The 27,750-nt window shown below is 37.0% G+C and overlaps 1 protein-coding gene across 4 annotated transcripts in view; it reads right to left on the bottom strand.

The window, feature by feature from the left end:
• The window catches only part of vti1a (vesicle transport through interaction with t-SNAREs 1A), a 141,630-nt gene that overhangs the window by 53,105 nt on the left and 60,775 nt on the right, over window positions 1-27,750 (bottom strand). For all 4 annotated transcript variants that reach the window (XM_048170492.1, XM_048170490.1, XM_048170493.1 and 1 more), the window contains one exon: window positions 4,391-4,461. In XM_048170492.1, the coding sequence (XP_048026449.1) occupies window positions 4,391-4,461 (71 nt within the window). The remainder of the gene's footprint in view (window positions 1-4,390; window positions 4,462-27,750) is intronic.

Here is a 27,750-nt window from a genome sequence, read left to right as displayed (position 1 = left end):
CAAATGGTGGTACAAGAGGATGTGGTGCTGGTCCTTCAAGAGTCACTCTCAATCTGTCTGTCTATAAGGCCTATAAAAACCCAGTCTTAATGTATTTTCTAACACTTCAGCTTGTGATTTTTATTAAGAGCAGGTCATTTTTTAGGATTCTTTAGCTAGCCTAAGTCTCTGAGATCCTGATACCTCACACTTCTGGAGACTCCAGGTAGGTTGCAGTTCTGGAAAATGGTGGCGCTGGAGACTAAAGGGTTCCTGATGGTTTCACACTTAATTCTTCACCTTAATTCTTCAATCTTTTGCAGTTAACATGCGTCTTTTCTTTTCCACCTGTTTTTGTATGACCCCGCTGACCCAATGAGCGTTTTGCTGTCCATTGGTCATGCTTTAACTTTGCAATTTCTAGTATTGCATTAGTATTGCGTCCTTCTCATGAGTATTTAATCATTTTTGACTTTTCAGTCTGAGTTAAATCTCTTTTTTGGCTCATTTGGCCTGTAAAAGAAAACCTGCCTAATAATTCTGCACACCTGAATATAAGGCATTTTTCATTTCCAGCCTTCATGAACAATTATGTATCACTTATAAATGATTAAAAACAATATTAATAGTAGTTATTATGATTGATGTGGATTGGAATTGGTAAAATGTACTTGGAAAAAAAATATGATAAAAAAATCAACTTGCCTAATAATTCTGCACTCCCTGTAGTAAATGGTCTTGGTAAGATGATTCCCAGTAGCTTGATTCAATGTCTGAATTTCACTGAATAGAGTTAAAAGAGTCACAGTCACGCAGGCCTAAACCTAAATAAAGAAAAAATACCACAAACCACTATTGTAGCATAACCAGACACAGGAATATTGCCTATACAGCAAGACATTTTAAAACACAATATTTAAATTTTATGAAATTTGGTCACTGTAATTTATAATCAAAATCAAATCTCTTAAAATCATTTAATCTTTGTGATCTCTGATACTATTTTTATGATCCCAGCTCGAAACGAATAATACATTTTGGACTGTTTTAAAATGCCTTGTCAAAGTCAACCAAACCAGGGAGAAAATGCAACATTGTAACAATTTTTAATCCATGTCTCAAAGCAAAAAAAAAAAAAAGAGACTACGAAACAGAAAACAACCAGAAGTCAATGCTTTTTTCCCCCATTTATTTTAAAGTTTACCATGCATTTGAGCTGAACTCTGGAATACAAATGGCACGCAAACATTCTGACCGATGAACAAAAGTGACAATTTTTGGTCCATTTTGAAAGGCATGTTTAAGTAAATCAAATTGAAGGACAAAATTCTACACTGTAACAATTCAAAGTCTCTTTTTCAGAACAAAAAAGCCAAACCACAAATTGAAAATGACCTGAAGTCTGTGGAATTTTTTCCCCCCCTTTAATTTCGTGCATACCATGCAAAAACCATCCAACTTGGACGTCCAACCATCTAGAGATCTGGAAATGCCACTTTGAGCTAAACCCTAAAATATATAAGCAACACACAAACATTCTGACCATTGAGGAGTGACCATTGAATCAACATTTTGAAATGTTGGCTTGTGTACGTGAATCAAATTGCAAATAAACAATTTAGTAGTCTCTGTTTCAGAACAAACAAACCAAAATACAAGTTAAAATGCCCCTTAATCAATGGGATTTTTCCACTCATTTTAAAATGAAGTCTGATTGTTTGGAACCATAATAGCATTACTTAACAAGTAGGTGTGAGATAAGTTATGTGTCAAACTTAAAGTTAGGGTTAGATGCTTGTTCAATGAGGATGACCAATAGTAATAGAGCTGCTTGCAAGGCACTAGGTCTCTCTTAGCGTTTGTGTGCGTCTGTTTGAAAGAAACTGAGTGAACTGATTGTTAAGAGACACTCCAAAAACTCTTTCATCTGCCGTTTCCTTCTCTCAAAAAGCAGTTTATTGCTCTTTCCATCGAATGTCTTCTTATCATGCTTTCTTTTCTTTTCTCCTCTCCATTTTTCCTGCCCGGCAAAATGTCTTTAAAGTGTGAGGGCCAGTCGGGGCTCCAGGGAAGGAGAGCTATTCTCCATAGACAGCAGACCTTTGAAAGGAAATGTTTTATTTCCTTTGAAATGAGCTGCCTGCCCAACTGCCATGTTGTGATCTTTAAGCATCCTTCATAAGAAGCCATCAGAGAGGCCCCTGACTGAGCTCTCTATACCTGTCTTCAGGAATAAAAGACAGGGTGAGAGAGAAAAAGAGAGAGAGGTAAGACTATGACAGTGGACACGGCAGGGACAAACAAAATAGAAGGGATGGACAGCGATATGGAAAGGTAAAAACGATTATACATGCAGAGGATAAAGTAACAAATAAAGGTTGAAGTAAGGAGGGGGGAGTAAAAAAGGGATGAGTATGTAGGGAGAGACATTTGATACCTGGTAGGAGGAGTGACACTCAAAAAAAGCTCACAACACTCCTCTATATCATCACCTTTCAGTCTAAGTGTTGCATAGTTATGTCTATATTGCCCTGATGGTTATCGATATGGCTGGGTAAAAATAAAGATTTTTCCACTATCCGATTTGTGTGTGTGCGCGTGTGTGTGTGTGTTAAATTATGTATATAAAATATAATTCAATCAGATCTAATTGAATTGAGACTGAGAAACAAATGAAAATCGAGAAATGGCGGATATATTACATTTACAGATGTCATGCCATAACACCATAGACATTGAGGGGGACAAGTTCACCCCAATAATTAAAAATGGTCAAACTGTCCCACCCAATATTTGATATTACTGATGCTTAAAAGTTACATTTTTAGGCTGGTCTGCCTTAATGGTCTAACAGCATTTGTCACTGTCAGAATGAGTGGGCTGGCCAATCAAATCAAAGGAGGCGGGACTTACTGTTCACAGAAGACAAGTACGAATTCCAAAGCGACACTTTCGTTTTAGCAGTGAAAGAGTATGAGGCGAGTGCGTAACTAAACATTTAGTATTGATGACTGTTTTATGATTGAAATTTTCAGCGACCGTCAGTCTAGGGCTGGGCGATATATCGCATGAGATTGTCACGCGCATTTTGTCAGTAAAGCCGGTTCCCAGATTACCGCGAAATTGCCATCACCTGCTTTCAAATGGAGCGGCATTTAATATACAGAGCCGTAGTTCACTGACAAGCTGCGCAATATCGCGTTCATTATCGCAGTTGAATCGCCTTTGATAATGAATGCGATATTGCGCAGCTTGTCAGTGAACTACGGCTCTGTCTATTCAATGGCGCTCCAACTGAAAGCAGGTGATGGCGATTTAGTGGTAATCAGGGAACCGGCTTTACTGACGAAATGCGCGTGACAATCGCATGCGATATATCGCCCAGCCCTACGTCAGTCATATACAATGATGCAATGTACTCAACAGTTTTACGAAATTTCACTGTTTTGAATTGAAAACATGCTTTTAATTAATTAATATGATATGATTAATGTAATTCATAACTGAATGTGATGAGACAAGAAACGGTTTGTGTTTTGGACATATTAGACATAAAAATAAAAGTGAATATTTATTTTAAAAAATATTTGCAAATAGTTTAAATTGATTACTTAAAAATTACAATAGATGGAACTTTTACCATTCTTATTTCTTTTTCATTATTCCCTTAAATCCCTTTTGATCTTTTAATTATTTAATTCCTTTTAATAAAAAAGAAATTAGTTCTGCAAAAAGGACCACAATTTATTAGCAAATTAGCCTCATATTCATTTATATTAATGAGGTGAAATTTATGTATTTTTAAATGTGGCTTAAGTGTCCAAATATTTTTTGAGAACACTATACAAACCTATTTCTGGAAAAGTATCTAGTGTCTACACAAGTCTGGAATCTACAGTCCCTTCCGTGACATCCGTCCAGCACAATCACACATGTAGCTGCGAAAAGACTTTCAGAATTATAGCAGCCGGAAGAACAGAGAACAAACCCTTGTTCTGTCCGGAGGTATTTGTTGTCCATCTATGCCCGATTAGACAGTCTTGCATCATGCGTGACCTCACCACATGAGACAGGACAACTACAAAGGCTTCTTATTGGTGCTGTGCTCTGTGTCAAACATTCTGTACTCTGTACATTCAATCAATCATTTCAGCTGGCCCGCTATGCTAATGCACAAGAGGTTTGAGCTGGTGTTAACTGCATGCGCTTGAGTGTGCTCCCGTCCTCTTGTCAAGTGTCTGATCTAGGGCACTTTGTGTCATCCCAAAGAGCCAAGATCTGATCAAGTCAAGTATTTGTAAGCCTGTGTAATTGCTTAGTGAGAAAAGTGTGTGTTTTTGTTCTGTTTGAGTGTAGCCTCCCGAGGACCGTCTCAGGAGTTGTTTGAGTGTGTTTGTGGGTGTAAACTCACCCGCTCACGGGACCGTTGGATCTTCTCACGATCGCTGTTCAGGTTGGCAAGGATCTCCTGTCCCACTTGCTCTGTAGAGGATAAGAGGAGAAAAAAGGGTGAAATAAAACCACAAAATGTTGTTTAGGCTGTCTTAAGATGCAGGAGCATTTATTCCTGATCTTTGAATTTTTTTGCGGGCCAACCCAGTCATTTCAATAGGAATCTACACAATCAGAAATTTTGAGTGAAGGCGAAAGATTTCCCCACGCAGATTTCATAAAAGGTTCAAGTTAGCTGCTCACAGAACAGAAAGATGCTTAGTTTGAAAGTGACTGTAATTTATACATAGTAAGACTGCTGACAAGAGACAGTGGACCTTTTTTGTCTATGTCTATGACATTTTGCTAATGTGACCATACCTTTAGGTGTGTGTAAAAGAAAAAAAGTGTATACACTTGCTTAAAAGTGGATTTTTTTTTTAAGTTCATTTTTTTTCTGTAAGAAAACATGCACATACTGTACACTATGATGGAAACACATTTGGCAAAAAATTCCTAAATTTGCATTAAGAACTGCAGGTGAATATTGTAAAATGTTTGACTAATATATATCACCATTCTTTCCACAATTTATTAATAACAATACTTTAAGACAATTTGTTTGTATTACAAGTTTTAGGAAATGTTGTTTAAATATGCAAATGATGACCTAATTAAATATGCACTGATTTGCATACATTTCTGGAAAAGAAATCTGAACACTGGATAAATCCAAGTTCACAGTTTTTGTTTCATTTTGTTGATATATTCAAGTTATTTGTGTTTAAGGGATTTTGGATATTTCTTATTATAACTCCATAAGTCAGAAAATACTGCCAACAGCATGGGGAAAAAAACACCATATTTTATAGAAATAAAATGTTATATAAATCAGATGAATGTTATATGATCAAAACCTTCTGTAAAAAACTTTAGAATATAGATAGGAATAAAAGTTTGTTGTAATGAAGTAGAGATTTCCATCTAAGTGTGTGAGAAAAAAATTGAAAAAAAAAAGGCCTTTAAATATATTTATTGTAATTGAAAGCTACAGATGCAAATAGATAAAGTGTAATAAAATAAACACATACATTTACTATTAATCGAATCCAAAATAAAGGTTTGTGTTTACATAATATATGTGTGTGTACTTGTGTATATTTATGTATACAGTCAAACCAAAAATTATTCAGACATTTTTGATATTTTTGATACATTTTTACTAGTGGGTGCAGGACACTATAGTTCATTTATGTAAGTGAGGATAGCAAAATAAAGTAAACTGTGACATATTATACCCAATAATTCTTCATATAGTGGACTAACAGTAAAATTGATAAAAATATGAAACCAAACATTATTCCGACACTTTGACTTAAGTGTTATCTGACAGTAAAATTGATATAAATATATGAAATATATATAAAAACATAAATGTATATATGTGTGTATATTATATCATAATAAATATACAGAGCACTTTGAAACAAACTTTTAAAAAAATTATAAACCTAAAATTTACATTTTGGATGTTTTCTTTCTACTAGTCTTGGAAACATTAAAACATTCTAACAACGAAGGGGAATCACCAATTGCAAGATAAAACCACTGCATTAATGAAAAAGTATTTCAGTCACATGCAACCTTTCTCGATACCTAGTTAACTCAAATCTGAAAGAAGACATGCCATGGAAGCAAAATAGCCCAAAATCTCAAAAATGACCAGTGACTGAAAAAACATTGGTTTTGCCTGTAGTGCCTTGCCTTTAAAAATATGTGACTTTGTCTCAAGTTAAAGGCTTACAATGAAGGAGGGACATATCAGGATTTCAGAAACTTGAAGTGGGCTCTTTGAAAAAAAAGCAGTCAAAAATCCACAGCAAGCCAAATTCTGGCTCATGTAAAAGTCTAGTTCTGTTCTCTGATGTCTAGGGATCTCAAACTACATCTCCTTCTCACCAACATGCTGTCTTAAATATTTTGCATATCCCAGCATGCCGCATCACACCGAGCACGATCAGCACATGCAATATTCAGCTGCTTGCTCACAAACACATTTCATCTGTCACGGACATACACCCATTTATACGCTCGCACTTAGATAAACATCCCGTACATGCCGTCTGACAAGCCTGTCCATGGTCACTGTCATATTCACATCCCAAGGGTCAAAAAAAAAAAAAAAACAAAAAAAATGAACAAAACAAAAATCCCATCCTCCCTTCCTCCTGTAAAACCCTTTCCACTATAAGTAAAAACCACATTAGCAGTCTGGAGAGGAAGAGAGTAAAAAAAAAAAAAAGTGAAGTGAAGTGAAAAATCTTTGCATGGATCAAAGCTACGCTTTCAAATGCACCAAACAATTGTGAGTAAACAACGCACTCATGACTGGATTACGCTACACAGGTGCAGCTCTCAAAGAGTCAGCGTGACGCTCAAGGAACAGGCTACATCTGCGCTAGCACGAAATATCAGAGAACGAGAAAGACCGACACAAGACGCGGTTACACACGCGTCTCTTGCCTTCATTAATTTCCAATCAGGCTGAGGACAGATTGAAGGATACTCAGATTAGATGGAGCAGTCACAGCGCATGTGACAGATAGGCCAGATTAAAAGAGCGAATAGAGATATTAATAACCATCATAACCATGGACGGTCGTCGAGCCCGAGACACTCTGCCGCCCACCAGTGAGTGGAAATCTTGTGTAAAGAAAATTAAGCACCGCTATCTGTCTCTGTCCAGGGCGAAAGGGGCCTTTAAACAAATGAATGTGACACGGCCACAATGGCAACAATGCAATACACATGCGCTCAGACATGCTCGCTCATATATCACTTCAGATGATAGATGAGACCGCTGACATGAAGGGGTCCGAGCGCAAATGAAACAATCCTGTCAGCGCGCTATAATCTACGTTCAACGAGATATAAATAAACAGGAGGGGGAAAAAAACGAAGTAGGTACAATAGAAAGCTTGGATTGTAATATTTCTCAAATGCCTTAAGAGTTGTAAATGCTTTCTTGATACTGAGATATTCAGAGTCAAGGTCTCCTATTCAAGCTCTGCTATCTCAATTGAAAATAGAGAAAATAGAGCAGGTACATAAAAAAAAAAATTTGCACAAAATCAAGAAACAGAAGGGTTGGCTGGCTAACTACATAAAACCGTTCCATGGTGTCTTCCTGTGCCACTGAAAACACGGAATAAAAGCTGTTAAACCAAACTCTGTATAATGTAATATTCCTGCGGCCAACACACTGTAAAACACATTATGGACTCTGGTTTCTTTTTCCCCTGTGCATGAGCGCAAAGATAAATATTTCTCTTAGTTGTGGGACCGCAAATTGATGTTGCCATTAAGAACGAGCTCCAAAAGCACACACACAAAAACACACACTGTTGGACGATTAGCTGTGTGTTCACCACATCCCACGGGTTAGAGGAACTTTACCAACCACAATTCCACGGCTCTCTTCCTCTTTTGATATATCGGTTTGTCTCGGTTTATATGTTTCACTAATAATCGGATCTATCTGTCTCTCTTCTCTATTCGTATATTTGAGACTTGGACAAGAATGTGGCAGAGGTTTGAGTAGAGAGTTTGGCTGGAGAAAAACAAGCACTCGGTGAGATAGGGAAAACAACATGATTTCTCTTCCTTCCTTTTCTATGAAGAAAAAAATAGAGCGAAAAACTCACTTGACATTATAGACATTCTCGCTGACTTCTCACTAGACATTGTAGAGGGATAGTACGCCCCAAAATGAAAAATTTTCAAAATCTGTATGGCTTAATTTTGTCTGTGGAACAAAAAAGAAAATATTTTAAAGAATATTTAAACTGTTTTTGTCCAAAAAAACAAACAAAAAAAACCCAGTGGCTTTTATTGTATGGAAAACAACACCATTTTCCCCTCAAAATGTCTTCTTTTGTGTTACATAGAAGAAAGAAAGTCATACAGGTTTAGACCAACATGAGAGAAAATTAAATTTTTTTATTATTATTATTTTTTTTAATTTCTGTGTGAATAGCGGCATTAAAAAGGTGTTTATATACAACAACACACACAATATTGACACCAAGATACATTACATTTAGATCGCAGGTCATCATCATGTGCAATAAAACTATACACATGAAGCGCAGCATGAATTATGGTCATTTATTCTTTTGCATGCATCACTTTGGATACATGTCTGCTTAATGAGGTGCTAATTAATTATCACACGCTTTAATGAGGATGCTGACATTCTGTAAATTGAGGGTGTAGCTGTGAAAAACAGGCGTTCGAGAATGAGAAAAAAACCTAAATAAATAAATAAGTAGACCTCGTGCTTACGATCACGGCTTCGTGCTCATAATGATATAAAATATTCTTCCCCCGTTTAAGGCCCTATTAACAATTTAAATGACCCTGACGCCAAGCTTTTCCACAGGCCTGCTCTAGTTAAAGATCCAGATCCCCAAGGCCCATTTAACAAGGATATTACTAAAATCTATAACAGCGCAATCATTACCAATGGGCTGGTTTTAATGCAGACTCTTTAACTGATTGCTGACCACCACTTGTGGACAAGACCTCTGCTCTAACTGCTTTACATTAGAGTAGGGCTGTGCCAATACTATCATATTTCAAATTATGATTATTCTTTCTCACAATTTTATATAAGATTTATGTGTTCATGATTTAATTTCCCACAGATCAACTGATGAAGTGAAAAATGACCTTTGAATCTGGCTTTTCTCTTTGCAATTCTATCTATGAGACACAGAACTGGATAAAAGCCAAGTGAAACATGCAAGAAAACAGATGCAAAGGATGGTCATTACAGATTTATGAATGCAACACTATTTTGGACACCGCAACGAAGTCAAGCTAGCATCTGTTTTTAATAAATGACAAATCACAAATAGGAATAATGAATTCAGTGTGTCAAAATACCCACTGCTTTGACCTGAGATCAATCTGTGACATCATTTAAATGTCAAATTTAAATGATGTTAACAAACCTGAACTTGAATAGAGAGCATAGCATTGCATAACATTGGTACATAGCAAAAGACAAAATCTGCATGCATCTGGCACAGTTTTGATTGTGATCCAATTATCATATTGTGATTCATCACAATATATTAATTGTGGCATGTATTGTGATGTTCATTGTATTTTAAAAGTATTGGGGGACTGGGTAAAATATCAATTTTTCTGATTTATCACACTCATAAATTGAACATCATTCATACTTCATTTGATATTGATTCTTTAAATCCAAATCGATCTTTTACTAACTCAACATGGCATAATTTAAGCCATGTATTACTATAATTACTCGAATTAATGTTTCCGTAATGTACCAAGTTAACAGATTCACTAGAGTGTTTCATGCACCACTTTTCAGCAGTCACAGCAAAAGAAAAAATATATCATATGTCTGGGAGTTTACAGTCTGTATTGTAAAGTAATCAAATAAAAAGACTGTATTCCACAAAATAACTGCATGAAATGTCTTTCTATTGCGTTGTCTTTGTGGGCTGCATGCAGAATCAAACATACAATGAGAATCTGTCTCACGAACAAATGACCAATTAGATATTTTTAGTGAATCAAAAACATACACTGCGACCAGTGAATTTTGATTCCCGAAATGAATGACACTTATTAACCAGATCTTTTTAGTGATTCGAAAACATTCAGCATGTCTGGCGAATCCCGAATCCCTAAACAATGACTCTTATGATCCGGTTTACAACACTAGCTAAGTCAAAGAATGTATTTATGCGAGCAAAATGGACATTATAAATGAAATTAGTCAGAAACGAATCAGACTCTGATCAAAACAGATCAGGAAATCTGTATTGATTCCAAGCCTATTGTGATTCAGCACAAGAAGTCTCTAAAACATCTCGACACGTTGAAAGACTGAGTGTTTAATAACCATTAATTCCATCAGCTGTTGTTAATTTCTTTTTATCTTATTTCTTTTAATTCAGAGTGTATTGCTTCTACTTTAATACTTTTCCCCATCACCCCAAACTGCTGAAACATTGTGTTAGTGCAGTCAAAGTTTCTTTCATCTTCCGGTCTGTCTGTCTTTCCCTTCTGTGACTGACCGTGCCTGTCTGCCTTTGAGCTTGGCCTGCAGGAACATCAAATCACTCAGGACATCTCGGAGGTCCGAATGTCACTCGTTTTCATCCCTTCTTCCTGCCAGCCGTTGGCAGTAAGATGGAGGCAGAACACACCGGGGAAGAAGCGTTTTCCACCTCTTCGTTCCATCGTCCTTATATCAGTCCATCCACCTCCCCTCAGCAGACACGTATAATTGGGCACATCATCAATTTTACAGCAGCTGTTTGAGTGTGAGTCCTCTCTGAGTTGTCTGAAGCCCTCTGTCTGTCCCCAGAGCTGAAAGGGTACATGCCCTGACACAGGCTCACTCCCAGGCTCCGGACTGCTTTTTATTACAGAGTTGCAGCCACTTTTTGAAGGTTACCACACACACTTCTATCTGGACACAATCCACAGACACAGCCAAATGAGAGCAAAAGCGCCCAGGGGAAGAGTAAAGGCAGGTCCAACACCGACTGTCCCACACAGACACACACACACATACACACACAAAGAGCAACGCAGAAACACAGTTCCTTTCCCTTTATTTTAGACAAGTTATTCCCCTGTCTCGGAGCAAAGTGCTGATGGCACTTTTATTATTCTTGTTATTTGTTTACAGTATTCAACTGCTGACCTAACCAAACTTGAGCATCCTTCTCTGTTGTAGAATGAACAAACGTAATATCAAAAATGAAAAACTTTTTTTTTTGAAAATCTTCAAAAACTTTTTTAAAAAACAATTTAACTACTTCACTGACAAGAACCAGCACAAAATAATACTTTCACTAATCCTGTTCACGACTAAGATGAGTAGAAGTCTGATTTGAAAGCAAATTATTCAGTTGAAAATTGTGAATCATATTATTAAATTTTATTCAATCACTGAGAATTGCTGCAATTGACCCTTCGCAAAGACCCGCCCCCCTTAGTTACTGTTGCTTTGTCCGACAAGCCGTGGCGCTGTCACGCCACACACAGTGAAAAATACATCGCAGAACAAAGAGGATACTGGCAACACGTCGACAGACAAGACAGAGCAGGTTACTTATGATATTAAACAAAGTCCCAGCTTTCAAATTGTGTAGTTATTAAAGAAATTCAAACAATAAAAAACGTTTTGTGGCTCTTTAATATGTCGTGACCATGGTTGTGACAGATTGCTGTAGCGCCTCAGCTCAAGAGGCTCGTTAACCGATCATCTCTTCCTACTAGTCCATTTATAGCGTCAAATAAACATGAATGAACATGAGAAGGAATGTTGTTTCAAATGCGTAGATACGTCAATATACACAATTTTTCAAGTACTAACTACTGGCTGCTTTGTCGGACAAAATGGCGGATGCGGCGTTCTGATTGGTTAGATCGCTTGTCAATCAAACTCCCGGCAAAGGGTCAATTGGATCACAGAGTCAGCTGAATCATAGCAAACAAAAGATTCAGTTCACTTTGTGAATTATAACAATAAAATCTAACGTATGGCTTCATGAATACATGAAATATAGTGCACAAGTTATATGATCGCTTCTATTATGATTTTTCTGTGTTTTACATACACAGTCACTATAAACTGAGGATTTTTCAGTGAAAATTCTTTAAAATGATCCTGATATACAAAATAAAAAAAGCAAATAAGTTTGGTATGACATTTTTGGTGCACTACTGCTTTAAGCACAAAGGTAAAATCATCAACCTAAAGTTAAGCTTGGGGCTAGTCTTCTCCAATACCATGATAAGTAATGGTTTCTTCAAAACCAAGACACAAGTATGTGTTTAACAGCCTAGATAGTCAGAGGACGTATGGAATGATACGGATATCAAGAGAATATATTGGTTTCAGAGGAATGAATGAGAGAGACAGAGAGAAATAAGGTAAGGGCCACGGCCTGTCTGTGCGAGAGAAAGCGCTGGGTAATCAGGCCCCATTTCACTGGCCTTTTTTCACTCCGCTGAGCTCTGTTTTATTCATTGGCTCAGCCCTGACCCTGCCGCGCTTCTGCCCTGACAAATCACTTCTGATTAAGACAAATCTTTATTAGCCGGCCACTCAACTTTCCCTATTAATCATTCTCTTCTCTCTCTCTCTGTCTCTCTCACACACAGCACATCTCACACACTCTTGATCACTGCCGATTGTTGTGTATGGAGATGTTAGGGCTTCTTCTGGCTGATAAGACACAGGTTTAATGGGTATGAATGACCATGCCAGAGGGAGAGTGTGCGCTAATAGAACCATTTGTTTAAGCTGGGGGGAGAGGACAGAGAAAATGAACACCGATTTCCCCACCTACTTCCATTCTTCTGAGATTGAGCTTTGAAAAGGAAGACTCTATCAGTGCCTCTAGAAGGACTGGAGGACAAGGCATACTGGAGAATGGGTTCAATAGCAGAATGCTCCTATGAACACCAAAAACAAAGATTAGAGTGATTCTTCAATTATAAGAACTTTTTGTCCTCTCTATAAAAAAAAACCTTAAAAGGATAGTTCACCCAAAAATGAAAATTTGATGTTTATCTGCTTACCCCCAGCGCATCCAAGATGTAGGTGTCTATGTTTCTTCCGTAGAACACAAATGATGATTTTTAACTCCAACTGTTGCCGTCTGTCAGTCTTATAATGTGGGTCAATGGGAACATCTTTTATAAGATTAAATAAAACTTGCTTAGACAAATCCAAATTAAACCCTGCGGCTCGTGACGACACATTGATGTCCTAAGACACGAAACGATCGGTTTGTGTGAGAAACCAAACAGTATTTATATCTGGTTTAGTGACGTCTGATCGCGCTCTGACAGCCGAAGTGATGTCTAGCACTTATTGAAGTATATGCGCGAGACATCACTGCCGTTGTCAGAGCGCGATCAGACATCACTAACCGAGTGCTGAACGCAGTTGGACATAGTGGTGTTTTAGAGGTAAAAAATTATATAAATACTGTTCGGTTTTCTCGCACAAACAGATCGCTTCGTGTCTTAGGACATCAATGTGTCGTCATGAGCCACAGGGTTTAATTTGGATTTGTCTAAGCAAGTTTTATTTACTCTTATAAAAGAAGTTCCCATTGACCCACATTATTTGACTGACAGACCACAATGGTTGGAGTTAAAAATCATCATTTGTGTTCTACTGAAGAAACAAAGACACCTACATCTTGGATGCACTGGGGGTAAGCAGATAAACACCAAATTTTCATTTTTGGGTGAACTATCCCTTTAAAGGATAGCCTATAATAACTCTTTTTTTTAATGACGTTATATAAAAGTTATTATTGTCACTCACATATAATCACCTATATATAATTTTTAAGAAAGCTGAAAAGTTAAATTTGCCTGAATTGTTACAATTTGGTAACCAGACTTTTAGATTTTCCTCTATAATTAGTGAAAATTGAGACTCAAACTTTTCTTCTTTTTTTTTTGAAAAAAAAATTCAATTAAGATTTTTGCATCAGGATTTGTGAGTAATAAATACTTTATTCCAGCAAATGTGATAATTTTAACATACATTAGTAGCATTTTCAATATTTTAAGTTGTCAAAAGTACCCATAATTGAAGAATCACCCATAAATTGTCATCAAACTACGAGAAAAAGGAACCCCATTTTTGTTAAATGCCATTGTTTTCGATAAGTCGAGTCTTACAAACAACAGCACTTACAGTAAAACCTAAACGCTGTTGACATGGTGGGTGGGAAAGGTGGTTAGTTTTTCTTGCAGCAAATTGCTTCAATTTAATCAACTGGCATTACTGAAGCATCCAAATGAAAACTAATAGAGTCTGGGGCAGGTCTTGATTGCCTCACTTACAATAAGTGCTGGCTGCCCACTGCTTTCAGGTTCCTCAATTAAACAGGCAGAGTTTCCATGGGCCACTGGAGAGCCATACATCTACTGAGCCCGAACCGGTCAATCCGCACCCATCAAATGGACCTCATTCACTCGTTCACTTCATTCTTTCAGAGCAGGAAATGATTTCTTGGTGCAGATTAGGCTCCAGCTGAGCTGAAATGTGCACCAAACGTGACCGAGCAAAATTAATAAACAGTGGTACACTGTCAGTGGACTTTATTAATATTGATGTATGTGCTGCCACTTTATTTTTCTGCATTTTTTTTCCATCTCTTTCAGAGCAAAGAAGGCAAGGCCAAAAGATTACTCTTTGTGTACAGTCACTGCTGTTCAAAGAAAGCAAGAAAACACATGCATTTGTCTTCATATGTCAAAATAAACACGGATCACATCAGAATACTTGAGTGTGACAATCCGCATTTTTTTAGCTGACAATGTCACGGATTCAGATGAAAAGGGCATTATCAAATACAAAATATGGAATGGGAATAGGAAGTATGTGCTATAAGAGTGTAAAGGAGCAAAAAGAGAGAGACAGTGGAAGAAGTGAGAAACAGATAAACGCAAACTGGCGTGGCTGCTGCAGTGGGAGGCCTGCTCTTATAATCACCTCACTTCCTCCTAATCACATGCTGCACATCATTTACTGAACACCAGCAAACTTCACACCCTGCCAGACTCACGAGCTCCAATGTGTCGGACTGGAAGAAAATCCTGACGTTCTTTTAAACAGTTTAGGAACGTTAATGTTCCCATTACTGTTGATTAAAGCCTGTAACGCCTCTAATCAGAAAGTTGACAGGCAGATCAAACAGCCAAACACAAATTTTGCCTTTTAATTATCTGTAAAACACAACACCTCAGGGTGTTCATCCCTGCCTATCTCTGACAAAAACCTCCGAGATCTAACACTTCCTAACAGTTCATTATCCAATAAGAAAAAAGCAAACAAAAACCCAACGAGCATTCAGATCTTAAAAGCAATCTTCACAATTAGCAGAGCGCTTGGGGAGCCCTGCAGTCCTGTGTATCCCAGGACTCCAAATTGAAACACCTTAATTATATTTGTCAAAACAATGTGCCGTCACCCTCATTTGCATGTTTTGACAGCCGCCCCCGAGTAGCGCTCAAGACTTTAGCACATTTAAACACCTACTGATTTTAGTTTTCACTTGCTCTCTCTTTTATAAATTAATCCACCGATCCATTGAGTTTTGTTTAAACGTTCCCTCCTTCCCACAGTAATCCACTCAAAACAATGGGAACGGTGAGACTGAATAATGCCAGGACTTGTTATCTGATAGTACAGATTCACATTAAAGCACTAATCTCTGAATGGTCTATACAGAACAACCCCTACCTGTGCCTAGAGTAAAATAACAATGCTCTTTCAACCTACAGGTGGTCAGGTGTGCTTCGATTGGTTCAGCTGAAATAGAAAGTTCCACTGACTTGTCGCAATCGATTTTGGTCCAGTATTCTCATTACCTGCTCTGTAAGAAAAGTAAGTTGCCACAAAGCACTTACAGGTTTTTGATTCATGGTAAGCAGCAGAAAAAAAGGGTAGTTCATCCAAAAAAATAAATAAAAAATCTTTCAACATTTACTGAAGTCGTTTCAAACCTATGTATTTCTTTTTTATGTGGATCACCAAAGATGAGGTTTTTAAGTTTTTGTGCATTCAATGAAAGTCAATGGAATCACAACAACACTGGACCCCACAGACTTTCATTGTATGGACCAAAAAAAAAAATATATATATATATATATATTTTCTTTTCATAAAAAAGTAATGCAGGTTTGTAAATTTTAACAATTTTCATTTTGGGTGAACTTTGATTTTAATGACTGTACGTTATTATGTTACAGAGATTCGTATTACAAGGTTGGCTTTCTACTTGTGTTCAAACACAAAAATGGTTCCTTTTCTGACCTATAAAACAAAAAGCAGAGGAGAGACGATGGCGATTACGCATGTGTGACAGACTGATCTCAGCGGGACAGCAGAGTTCTCCAAGGATTCGGGGTCCTCAGTTCGTGCTTCATTATTTAGAACATCTTCACAGAGCCATGTCAGGTCCCTTATAAAGACAGCCCTGATTCAGCCAAAAATCTGTCAAGAAAAAATAGCACTCTCTCCACTTATATGCTGCTAAATACATCAGCGACATGCCAATGATATGTAAAATATGTATTCTCACAAAACAAACAAAAATTCTCGAGAGAATTAGGACTGTCTGCAGTAATTTGGCTTAAGCAGAAATGGAGGGCGTGAAAGCAAGACATCAAACATGAGTTTGAATCGGAAGCACATGACGGCACGCTACTTTGTGCTGTTAGAATTCGTAGCGCTGACAGAATCTGACAGTTACCAACACTTAGGGATTCTCCCACTCCAGCTTTGAGTTCATTAATACTCATGAGCCAAACAGTTGTCTCATAACACACAGAAAATGCACTGGTTAAACATGTTTACCGATCAGCTTATATAAAGCTGCGGTTGAAATGGACCCACTTTTGGGGGGAAAAAAGCCACTTCAAACCGATAACCTTTTAAAAATTAGATGAGCAAAGCTTTATGGAAACCTGGGGAGACAAAGACGTAATTCACTTGATGTAAATTGATGTTTTTAAGCAGTGACATTTTTGTTAAACACTTTGGAAACTTCTGTAATGACATTAACACAAGTTTAAGTAGTTTAAGACAATATTTTACCATTTATGATTCAATTTTACTGTAAGCATAATTAACATCCCATATATAAGCAACACTATTCAATAACTTTCATTCAAAAGTCATGGGCATATTTCAGTGACTCGTTCTGAAGGCTAAAGTGTTTAGTGAGTAGATGGTTAGTCACAGAATCTGGCATTCAACCATTCAAGACCACATTTCACACAGAAAATAACATTTTCAAAACAATAATTCAAAAACACAACATTGACAGGTGGGTTTCCATTACAGGTTTGCGCAAAAATATTGCGCTATTTTCTAAATGCAGATAAATTAAAAAAAAACTATTGTTGCGAAATGACAATGTTGCCATTAACCAATGTTATGCAACTAAAACTTCGTTTTTCCTAAGTTTTAGTTTCCACTCTTATTCCAAAAATCATGGCCACGGATGTTAATTGGCTTAAGTATATCGCAGCCAATGCACTAGCCATAATTTTTAATCGAAAAAGACGTAGGCATGTTATCCAAGCATTAATGGCAAGGAATGCCCCTTATACTTGGGAGTGGCCACATATGAGGTGTTTCTATCTGCTAAGAGGTCTTGATAAATTGTGCCATTTCTTTATACAGAATCCAGTATTCCTTTAATTCTTTTGTCTTTTATGAGTTTAATAAAGAATTCTGCCTCATCTTCTGTCCAATTATACGATGCCATCTTTAAAGAAGGTGACCTGTATAGGCCCCGATATACTTCAAACTAAATCGAAGAACGAACTGATGTGACGTCATTTCGAACAAAATCAGGCCAAAACGAAGTTCTTTTTGGAAGTTCGAAACGGCTTTGCCTTTCAGGAAAAGTTCGCTCCAGCTGCAAAACACCTTCGTACTACCACTGGTCAGTGACGATAACGTAACAAGAGGTGTGCGCAGAGGCTCCGCCTTCACTCGCGTCAAATGCGTCTTTGACTCATTTCGTGCGTTTCAGTTCATCGAGATAAGAGCTCCGTGGGTGAAAACATGAACACACTGGATAGCCGCTTTATAGTACAAAATGAAGTTGTGCTTGTAAAAAAAATTAGGCACTAACACTGTTTTTCATGTTTGATACTGTAAAACTGCTTGATTTTAAACAATCTAAAGTGATACGAAGACGTGCTAATTTGCAGAGCTCGTGCTAACATACCCATGTTGTTATGATCAGACGCTTTTCTGATGCTTTCTGTAATAAATGCTTGCTGTTTTCTCCTTTTTGTTGTGTTTATTTTGTTACTGAGAAGAAAGTGCATGGCACATATTTACATATTCATCTAAACGACGATCTCAGCAGTGTGGGCGGCGTCAGATGTTCGTTTACAGTATATCGCTGGTCATGCATTTTGAACTTCGTTTTACCCCTAAACGAAGAACGAAAAAGAACTTAGTTTGAAGTATACCGGGGCCTTAAAAGCGGAAAAACTGGTTCCATTGCAGTTTTGCGAAATATTCCTTTTTCGAATTGCCTGAAAAACCACCTCATGCAAACGTAAAAACTTTTTTGCAATATATGGGAGTTCTTGCAAAATTGACATGTTTCAATTGTATTTTCAATTCGCAATTTCAATTTGCACAATTTAACCCTTTCGAGCGTGAGTTTAAAATATTCTAACTGTCCCCCCAGAGTGAGTTTTTTTAAGGCGACCGTTATTTTAGAACGTTTGCCTTTAATGTTTCCATGGCGACGCGTCTTGCATGTCACGAGCGCTGAGCGCAGCAACAATAACACTGTATGACAGATGGATCGCTATTATTTAGTTTTTCCTTTTTTATTTAAAATATTCGCAAAATTGCTTACCATGTCATTAACTATATGATATTCCGATTCTCAAATATGTGTAAGTGAGTGTGCTTTGTCGTTTTAATGCCTTTATAAATGATCTTTATCTTGATCTATAATGCGAGATGGGCGCCGCCATCTTAGTTTGCGCTGCTGTTCACAGAGTCCTGTCAGTCGGATTTACAGCAGGTGAATTCATCAGTTTCTCCTGAAATATATGCAAGTAAGTGGCTGGTGAACTGGAAGAATAATAGAGTAAACTTTATAGTTACTTAGGCCCATTATGTGTGCCTGATATGAATAAATGTCGACAAATTATATTTGTTATTGCTGCTTCCACTGATGTCGGACATCAGTGTGTATTTTATAACCTCTAAATATATTGTTTTAATGGTGCTTATGCATATTTAAATGTCTGAAACCTTAAAAGAAACATTATATGGCTGAAAACACTGCATAGCTGTGATATATGACAAGAGCTGCGCGCGTCCGTCTCGCAGCCAAAGCGCGAAAGCACAGTTTGAATCTGGCAGTTATGTGACGTCGCTGAATGTTCGAAATCCCATATGTGGTACCGTACGCCCAGGGGCACAGAAATAAAAATCCCATATGTGGGACCGTACCGCTCAAAGGGTTAAAGGGTAATGGAAACGCAGCTATTGATTCAAGAACGAAATTAGTGTCTCTTAGTGAGTGAGTCACTTAATCATTCACTCAACCGTTTAGTTTAAAAACAGTGATTCATTGATTCAGGAATGAAACAAGTGGCTTTACGAGCGAGTCACTGAATTACCCACTTAACAGATTCATTAAAACAAAAAACAGCACTACTGTGGAGAAAAGTAGTGCTGGAGAAAAACAGACAGAATAATTGGCAACTTTGTCTAAAATGTAAGTTTCATAGTATCAACTTATTGTTTATTGAACATTTGTATAAAAGAAATTTCACACCCACAATCGTTCTGGTGTCTGGTAGATGCTAACAAACTCCTTTTTCTACCTTAAAATATCATGGTCTTCACCTGGTTTTGGTGGTGATGGGCATTCAAAACGTACTTTTTTTCCCAAGTACAAGGTTTCTATGCATTTTTTTTCCAATCACAACAGGCGGGGTGTCAGCCAGAACACTACTGCTTTATCAGGCCAAACAACACCAGTTTGTCTGTTTCTTTAGGTTAATACCAACACACTTCCCATCTCTAGAGAATGGCAAATAAAAACACTATTATAAGGAGGAGATGAGGCATGGCGGGAGTGCACAAAAGAGACGCATCATGCGGCTCATTTAACAATGGCCACGGCTAGACTGATGAAGAAAGATTATTGTCAGATGCCAGAGTGAAAATACACAACATAACATCAGCACAGAGGGCACTCAGGACTACACAATCTATATTTGTGGGTATGTTTTAACCATAATGGAACAACAGGTTTGAATCCAAGGAATGTCAAGGCACCAAGTTATAATCTTTTATCACTTTGTTCTTTATAACATTGAATTCTCTCATACTTACAACATACAATGAGCACCACTGCGCAGGAAGAAAAAACATTCATAAGAGCCCGAAGCGCCTGTCAAAATGAAATGACCTCTACTGATTTCCAGTGTGTAGTGGCATACAGTAAATCTCTTCTGTGTGCACTGACTCTAGACAATGTTTTCTGAACAAAATGTAATCAACCAATCACAGCTGGCATGCACTGCTGCAAACGGTCAAGGTAAAATTGAACAAAGGATACTAAAATGCAAGTGAAGACACATTGATACTGGGCTGGGAAAAAAATACAAAAACTTTATGAATATCATAATCTGACAAGTGTGCAACAGAAACCACTGTTTCTATGAGCTTTCAAGACTATTTTTTGCTTTTGGGGCCAACACAACTACAGGGGTGTGTTTTAAATGTGTTTCATGCTTGAAAGCTTTTTGAAGAGCAAAGTTCAGCTGAATGTTTGTACCTAGGTGTTTCTTTAACTGTAGCCACTTTTGGCTTTCAAAACGTTTCAAAACACTTTTGAAATAATTAAAAAAATTGAAATAACTTTTCACTAATTTATTGAATTTAACAATGTCCGACAGTGTATGTATAAATTAAAAGATAACTGTCATTTTTTTATCACAGCAAAGAAAGTAGGAATTTCTTTACTTTAATAAAAATGACAAAAACGACATTGAGATGGAAATGTTATTTTTAACATTAAATTAAACTAATGGCCCATTACTATGTCTTTCTACGAGTCTTTCTATGTCTTTCTATTTCACAGCTACTTTTTATGTATCAAAATACACACAATTAAATCATATTTTCACACTTTTGATTTAAAAAAAGCACAATAAAACATATACTGTTCACAAGTGATATTTACCTTTTTTTCCATTGCTTTCATCACCCATCACATGTCTCATATTTCATCTCAAGCTCTTCACTAACACCATTGTCTCTTTGGTAATCTAGTACACAATTTTTTTGATGTTGTTGAAATCAAGCCACGAATGTGGACAGTCATGATTTTGAGGGCGGTAGAAAAAGTTTTTATTTTTTATTTTTTTTTATTTCACAAAATAAATACTGAAATGGTGTATGATTATTTCATTTTTTTCTTCATTTTAAGTTTTTAAAATGTAATTCATGTTTATGATAGATTTTCAGTCTGAGTCTGGGACAAAGGTGAAACATTAAATAATTGGAATGATAAACAATGAAAGCATGGTTAAAAAAAAAAAAAATCCAAGTTTTTTTATCCATTAAATCTAAGTTTTAATATGATCTTCATATATACAGTAAAAAAATAAATAAATAAATAAATCTGTTAACAAAAAACAATCATAAAAGTGCCCTAGACAATGTTCCATTACTATGGATGCCAACAACATTGACTGTCTTCATAAGAGAAGCATTAATTCCAAAGTATACATCACTTTTTATGCGTACGCGAGGGTCCAATGCACAGGAATCACTTTGTAGGCGCAGGTTGCACATGCGTTTATTTATTTATTTATTTATTTATTTATTTATTGCAGTAATTAGTTTATCCACAGGGTGGCAACAAAAAGTAGTCAAAGAAAAACTGCATAAACAGAACTGGAACGCATGCAAGCTACAGTGACAATGGAGGCCTACATAGACAAGAGATTGTGCGAGGAGATTAGAAAGTACCCTCATTTTTACAACTGTAGAATGAAAGAATACAAAGATATTTGCATAGGTTGTAACTATGCAAAGTGTGTGTATACACGTACGAGTCAAATGAAGTATACTTTGCAAGGCTGTGCGTTCGACTGTATGCGTTCAATGGTGTGTTGCAATGCAGTGCAGTGCAGTGCAGCTGAGGGATCTGCATGGTTTTAAATGTTGTTAAATGGAAGAGAATGCATTGGAGCGAATATCATCCATGCCGAGTAAAAGTTGGCGTATAATCAGTGGCAGAGAGGTTTATAAAAAAATAAAAAATAAAAAATAAAAAAAAATCACCTCAGCATTCCTGAATTAACTGCAGCAGCCCTGGCAGGCCAAGCAACCTCCCTGCCATCTCATCCACTAATGAAGCATATCTAACTTTTTAGACATGGCAGAACTAATTTAATCTAACTTCTGAGAGTGTGGTGCCATCAAATTAATTATTCATAAAGGACAGGATATTATAACTCAATTGTCAACTCTGTCGCCGTCCTTTTCAAATCCCTCTGTCTGCCTCCTCTCTTTTGTCTTCCGTCTTCATCTTTTTCTCACACTTGTACTTTTAATCTATTACAGAGAGTTACACATTGTCATGGTCGCAGTTGAACAAAATAATTTGCTTGTGTTTTTTGAAGTTGGTCGGTGGTGGTCGGTGGTTTTATTCAGGAGTGGCTCCCCACGGGTGTCTGGGATGCGACTGCAGGGCCAACTCGACCAAAGCACAGAGGCACAATGTGGGTAATAACAAAACGCATATACCTTTACCACTTACATGAATAATACATGTCATCTAACAGAGCCCACCTTTCCTTTATGTTGCGTGGATCAGTGGGCAGGAAGAAGTGATGAGTTTGGTTCCACTCACAGCAGCCTGTTGCCACACACACATTCTAGTCAGCATGATGGAATGTGACCCCAGCGTGAGTGACGGGGAGGAGAAGACGTGGTTTCATTAGGACTTCCCGCAGACATCAGATCTTAAAGCCACAGTACAGGTGTGACACTTGCGGGGCCAGTCGGGACACACACATACACACAAAGAGACTTAATGTGCTACAGCTATATTAAAGATTCAGATTCACACAGAAGTCAGTTTGTTGGTCTTTTACCATTCATATTCTATTTACTTGCAAATTGAGAAATTTTGAAGAATGTCCTAGCTGCTGTTTTACCATACAATGAAAGTAAATGGCGATGAACACTGTCAAGCTCCAAAAAGATCAAAAGAGCAACAAAAAAATAGTCAAAACCAGGGATTTTTAAACTTTGATGCCACAGACCCCAAATGCTATATGATGATCCCTTTAGTGGGACTCCCTTTAAAACAAAAGTAGTTATGTATAAAGACCCATTTACAGCTTAAAAAAAAATTACATATTATCTAATAAATATTTACTTTACATTAAGATCTATATTAAAAATTTACAATATCTTATTTTATTTTAATAAGAATTTGATATATAGAACACCACTGTTCAAAAATACTACAGGAATAAGTTACATTGTACAATTTCGAAAACAGTTATTTTAAATTGTAATAATATTTCCCAATGTTACTGTTGTTACAGTATTTTTGAAAATCTAGAGAAAGTGACCTTCATCAGGCATATCCAGATAAAATTTAAAGCATAAAAAAATATAAAATCAACTCAACTCATGACCAATCACTGCAAAGTACCATTAATTATCAATCACAATCAGTGACTTAATGCATAATTACATCCATAGTGTGCAGGACTTTCTTTTGATTTTGATTTTTGACTTTTTAGTCTTCTCTCCTACGCACCTATCCATTACCTACAGATGTGCAAGGGTAACTGCTAATTAATTACAGTATTTTTGATAAAATAAATGCAGCTTTGTGAGCGTAAGTGCTGTAGTGTATTTTGCGTAGATATTTATCATTTTCTTTATAATTTTTCTCTGAACTTGTCGATTGACAGCTATAGTGAAAAGCAACTTCAATTTCAAGAACATCTTCAACAAATCTTGTGCATGGATTCAGAAGGCTTAAAATAGAGTGTCCAAGCTGTATGAACTACTTTAATGGTATTTTTAATGTGACGTGTCTTTGGAACAACATGGGGGTGAGTAAATGATGAGAGAATTTTAATATTTGGGTAAACTATCCCTTTAATTTCGAAGAATGCAAGGAAACTCACGAAAGAACATGAACACAGTCACTGCTGGACACACACACAGTGACACACAGATCTACGAGACAACAGCTGTGTGGTCATGTAAGACAGGGGCCCTGCTGTCAGTGATACGCTGCTGTTTATGGACTGACAACAGCCTCACAAACAGAATCCAGTACCAGGACCACAAGCTGCCCCGAACATCGCCTAACAAAGACATGACTGTCTCCAGCCTCTGCCTACCAAAACCACACATTGTTCCTCCGCTGGATGGAGATATGACTGGGGAGTCAGACAAAAAGTGAATCGGTTGACCACATTACAATGAAAAAACCCGACATCAGGGTTTTGGCTTTCGCTTTAAATGAAACAGTACATTTCCATTCACACATCATATTCATATCACAACTCTTTTCATACATGCTTCTCACTTTCCACCTTTTCAGCCTTTATTTATTAATTGATCTTTTTTAGTTTAGTGGGAATTGAAGCAATTGTACTATACCAAGGTAAGGGCTTTTTTTGTCCTGAAAACCAGATCTCTCATGTAATTGCTTTGGCCCAGCACAAAAACATATCATATAAAGCAACAAGAGAGCACGTTCCATCTACTTTCACTCACAGAGAGAACGTTTCTCAAGGTTAATGTAAACAGGTCTCTTTGTATTAGTCCCAGCTCAGGGAAATGGAGAGAGCTAAAGGGAGGTAAGAAAACTCAAAAGAGACTTTTTTTTTTCACCACATATCACTATCTGCTGAGTGTGTTAAAGTCAAATAGAAAGTGTTTGACTCTTGCGCATAAAGAACGGCCTTCATATTTGGTAAAGTCTGTAAGCACGTGTTTTCTAGTGGAAATTCGGAGTTGCTTTCTGTAAAGCTGTAGCACTCTAATGCTCTTTTCATTCAGGAAGCAAATCGTATGCGTTTATGTGCGTTTCTGGTCCATTCATACATTACCACTATGAGCAAAAACTGCAATTTGATTGTCATGTTTGCATTTGTGTGTGCTAGAGCACAATAGTGTGATGGTAAAGGACGTGTGTGTTACCATGTGTGGGGCGGCTGCATTAGCTGTGGTGTGTAACAGCTGATTGTAATTGGTGCTGACGCGTGACAGGCCCCTGCTCCCTGCTATGCGGTGACCGTGGCAGGGGCCACTGACAGGGGGCTCACTTAGGGTGGAACAGTGTCCTGGCCTGGGCTGGCATGGTGGCCCAACCCCAGGAGAAGTGCCCACCCCTGTCAAGAGACGCCAGTGGGGCTAACGAGGGTGAGGATGTGCTGCTTAAAAATTCCTCCACATCAGGGATTCCATACAGACACTGTCTACAGCCCCTACATACACCTGCTAGTCTCAGGGGTGGTCTGTGTGGCCAAAAAATATAATATAATATAATATAATATAATATAATATAATATAATATAATATAATATAATATTCATGTAATGGAAAAGTTGAATTTTCAGTCGTCGTTACTCCAGTCTTCATCATAACATGATCTTCAAGAAATCATAATAATATGCTGATTTAGTGCATTTCTTATTGAAACATTTCTTATTATTATCAAGGTTGAAAATGATAGTTGTGCTACTTAATATTTTTTCTAGAAACTTTGATACTTTTTTGAGGAATAGAATGTAAAAAATAAATAAATAAAAAATAAATAAATAAATAAATAAATAAATAAAAACAGCATTTATTTGAAATATAACTTTCTTTGTAAAATGATAAATGTCTTTACTGTCACTTTTGATCAATTAAATACATTCTTGCTGAATAAAATTTATTTATTTAAAAACCATAACTTGCTGATCCCAGTTTTTTTCAATGAAATTAAAATATTTTTATAAATAATTATATAAATTAAATCATACAATTAATTATACATATAATTTAATATTTACTATATTTAGAATTTAAATCACAAACTGCAACAAATAATAAAATCAAAATCTATCTATCTGTGAATCATCCAGCTTTGAATATCTATTCTTGAATGAACGTTCAGAGTCTCTTTGAAATACCAAGTTAGAAGTCGGAATATAATGCTCCATCAGAGCTGTAGTATTTAGGAGCCCTAAATCATTTCCAGTATAATCAATATGCAATATGCAATATTGCAATATGAACTTTGTGTCAGATTTTTTAAAACCACACAATACTATAATAAAAACAATACAGCATAATTTCTACCGGTTGACATATTTCGACCATTGCACATCATAAATAGTCAGTACAAAAAGAGAAAGAGAGTAGGTTTTATCGGAGAAGGGAACAAAAAACATCTCCCAGCACTGAAGGGATGGTGTACTTCCTGCCTGTTTTTGAAACATTTATACAGCCGTTACCAATGTGAAATAGATGCTATTACATTCTGAAAGCTCTGTACGATTCTACTGTGTTGGTTAGCATGGACATATCTGATCTTAAGAGAACCACAGGGATCTGAAAGCGGTCCGAGAAACTGCGCACCAAGACCAGTGGTACAAATCAAACTTTCCCAAAGTGGAACTACTGGGATGTATAATTAAAAGGGAATGGTGAGAGTCGTGTTTTTCTCCATGCTAAATTAAGCAAAAACTAATAATTCTCCCACCAGGAATGAAGAGGAAGACCAACTCTGGGTCCAGAAGATGAGAAAGCCCATTTGGGAAGATCCGACTCGCACGGACATTGATACACTACAACTAATTCCAATGTAAATCTCAGATGTCGTTCAAAACATCAAGGTTCACAGCATCGTCGTCCGTCTTCCTCCAAAGCTTAAATTAGCAAAGATTTAAGATCATGGCTGACTTTTTTTTTTTTGAGATATAAAAAATGGATTAAATGAAGCTGAAGTCGGCTTTAATGAGCCCTGTCGGGACATGCTGAGAGCTTTGAGGAGGAGGAAGTGCCGGAACACCTCCCAGAGCTGCATCCGCTCTTGGCGTCAGCAACCACAGCAATGCCACAGGCCAAAGTCCAGTGAACACACTCTACCTGGAAACATGCACACACACTCTCTCTGGTGTCACGCGGCCTGGTTGATGCACATAGAGTTATTACAGCTTTCAGGACACTTGCAGATCCATACCAAAAATACAAAACTGTTCCCACACTGCTTCCAAGCCCGGCACAATCTGTAATGACTACCATATGAACTGCAGAAACTTGTATTTGTAATGAAAAACAAGATACAGCAAATGTAGATTGCTGTTTCATAGGGCATGATCAATGGTGCATATATCAAGGACCCGGAGTCTGACCTGCTAATAGTAATGCTACTTGATTTGTAATTAGTATTAAATCTGCAGTAACCTATGACCACTGCTACTACACTACCATAGAAGTTTGGGGTTGGTAAAAATTTTTCAATGCTTTTAAGAAAATCTCTTATGTTTACCAAGGTGGCATATATATATATATATATATATATATATATATATATATAAAATGTATTCCTGCTATTGCAAAGCTGAATTTCCAATAGGCATTTCAATTTACTCCAATAGGCATTTCAACCCATCACCATGCACAAAAGAAAAAAGAGTTTTGTAAATTAATCTGAGTAATTAAAAGTAAAAATA

The sequence above is a fragment of the Megalobrama amblycephala genome, linkage group LG20, assembly GCF_018812025.1.
Source record: "Megalobrama amblycephala isolate DHTTF-2021 linkage group LG20, ASM1881202v1, whole genome shotgun sequence".
Classification (NCBI taxonomy): Eukaryota; Metazoa; Chordata; class Actinopteri; order Cypriniformes; family Xenocyprididae; genus Megalobrama; species Megalobrama amblycephala.
Note: the sequence above shows the minus strand (reverse complement) of the source record. Positions and strands in the feature narration are given on the sequence as shown.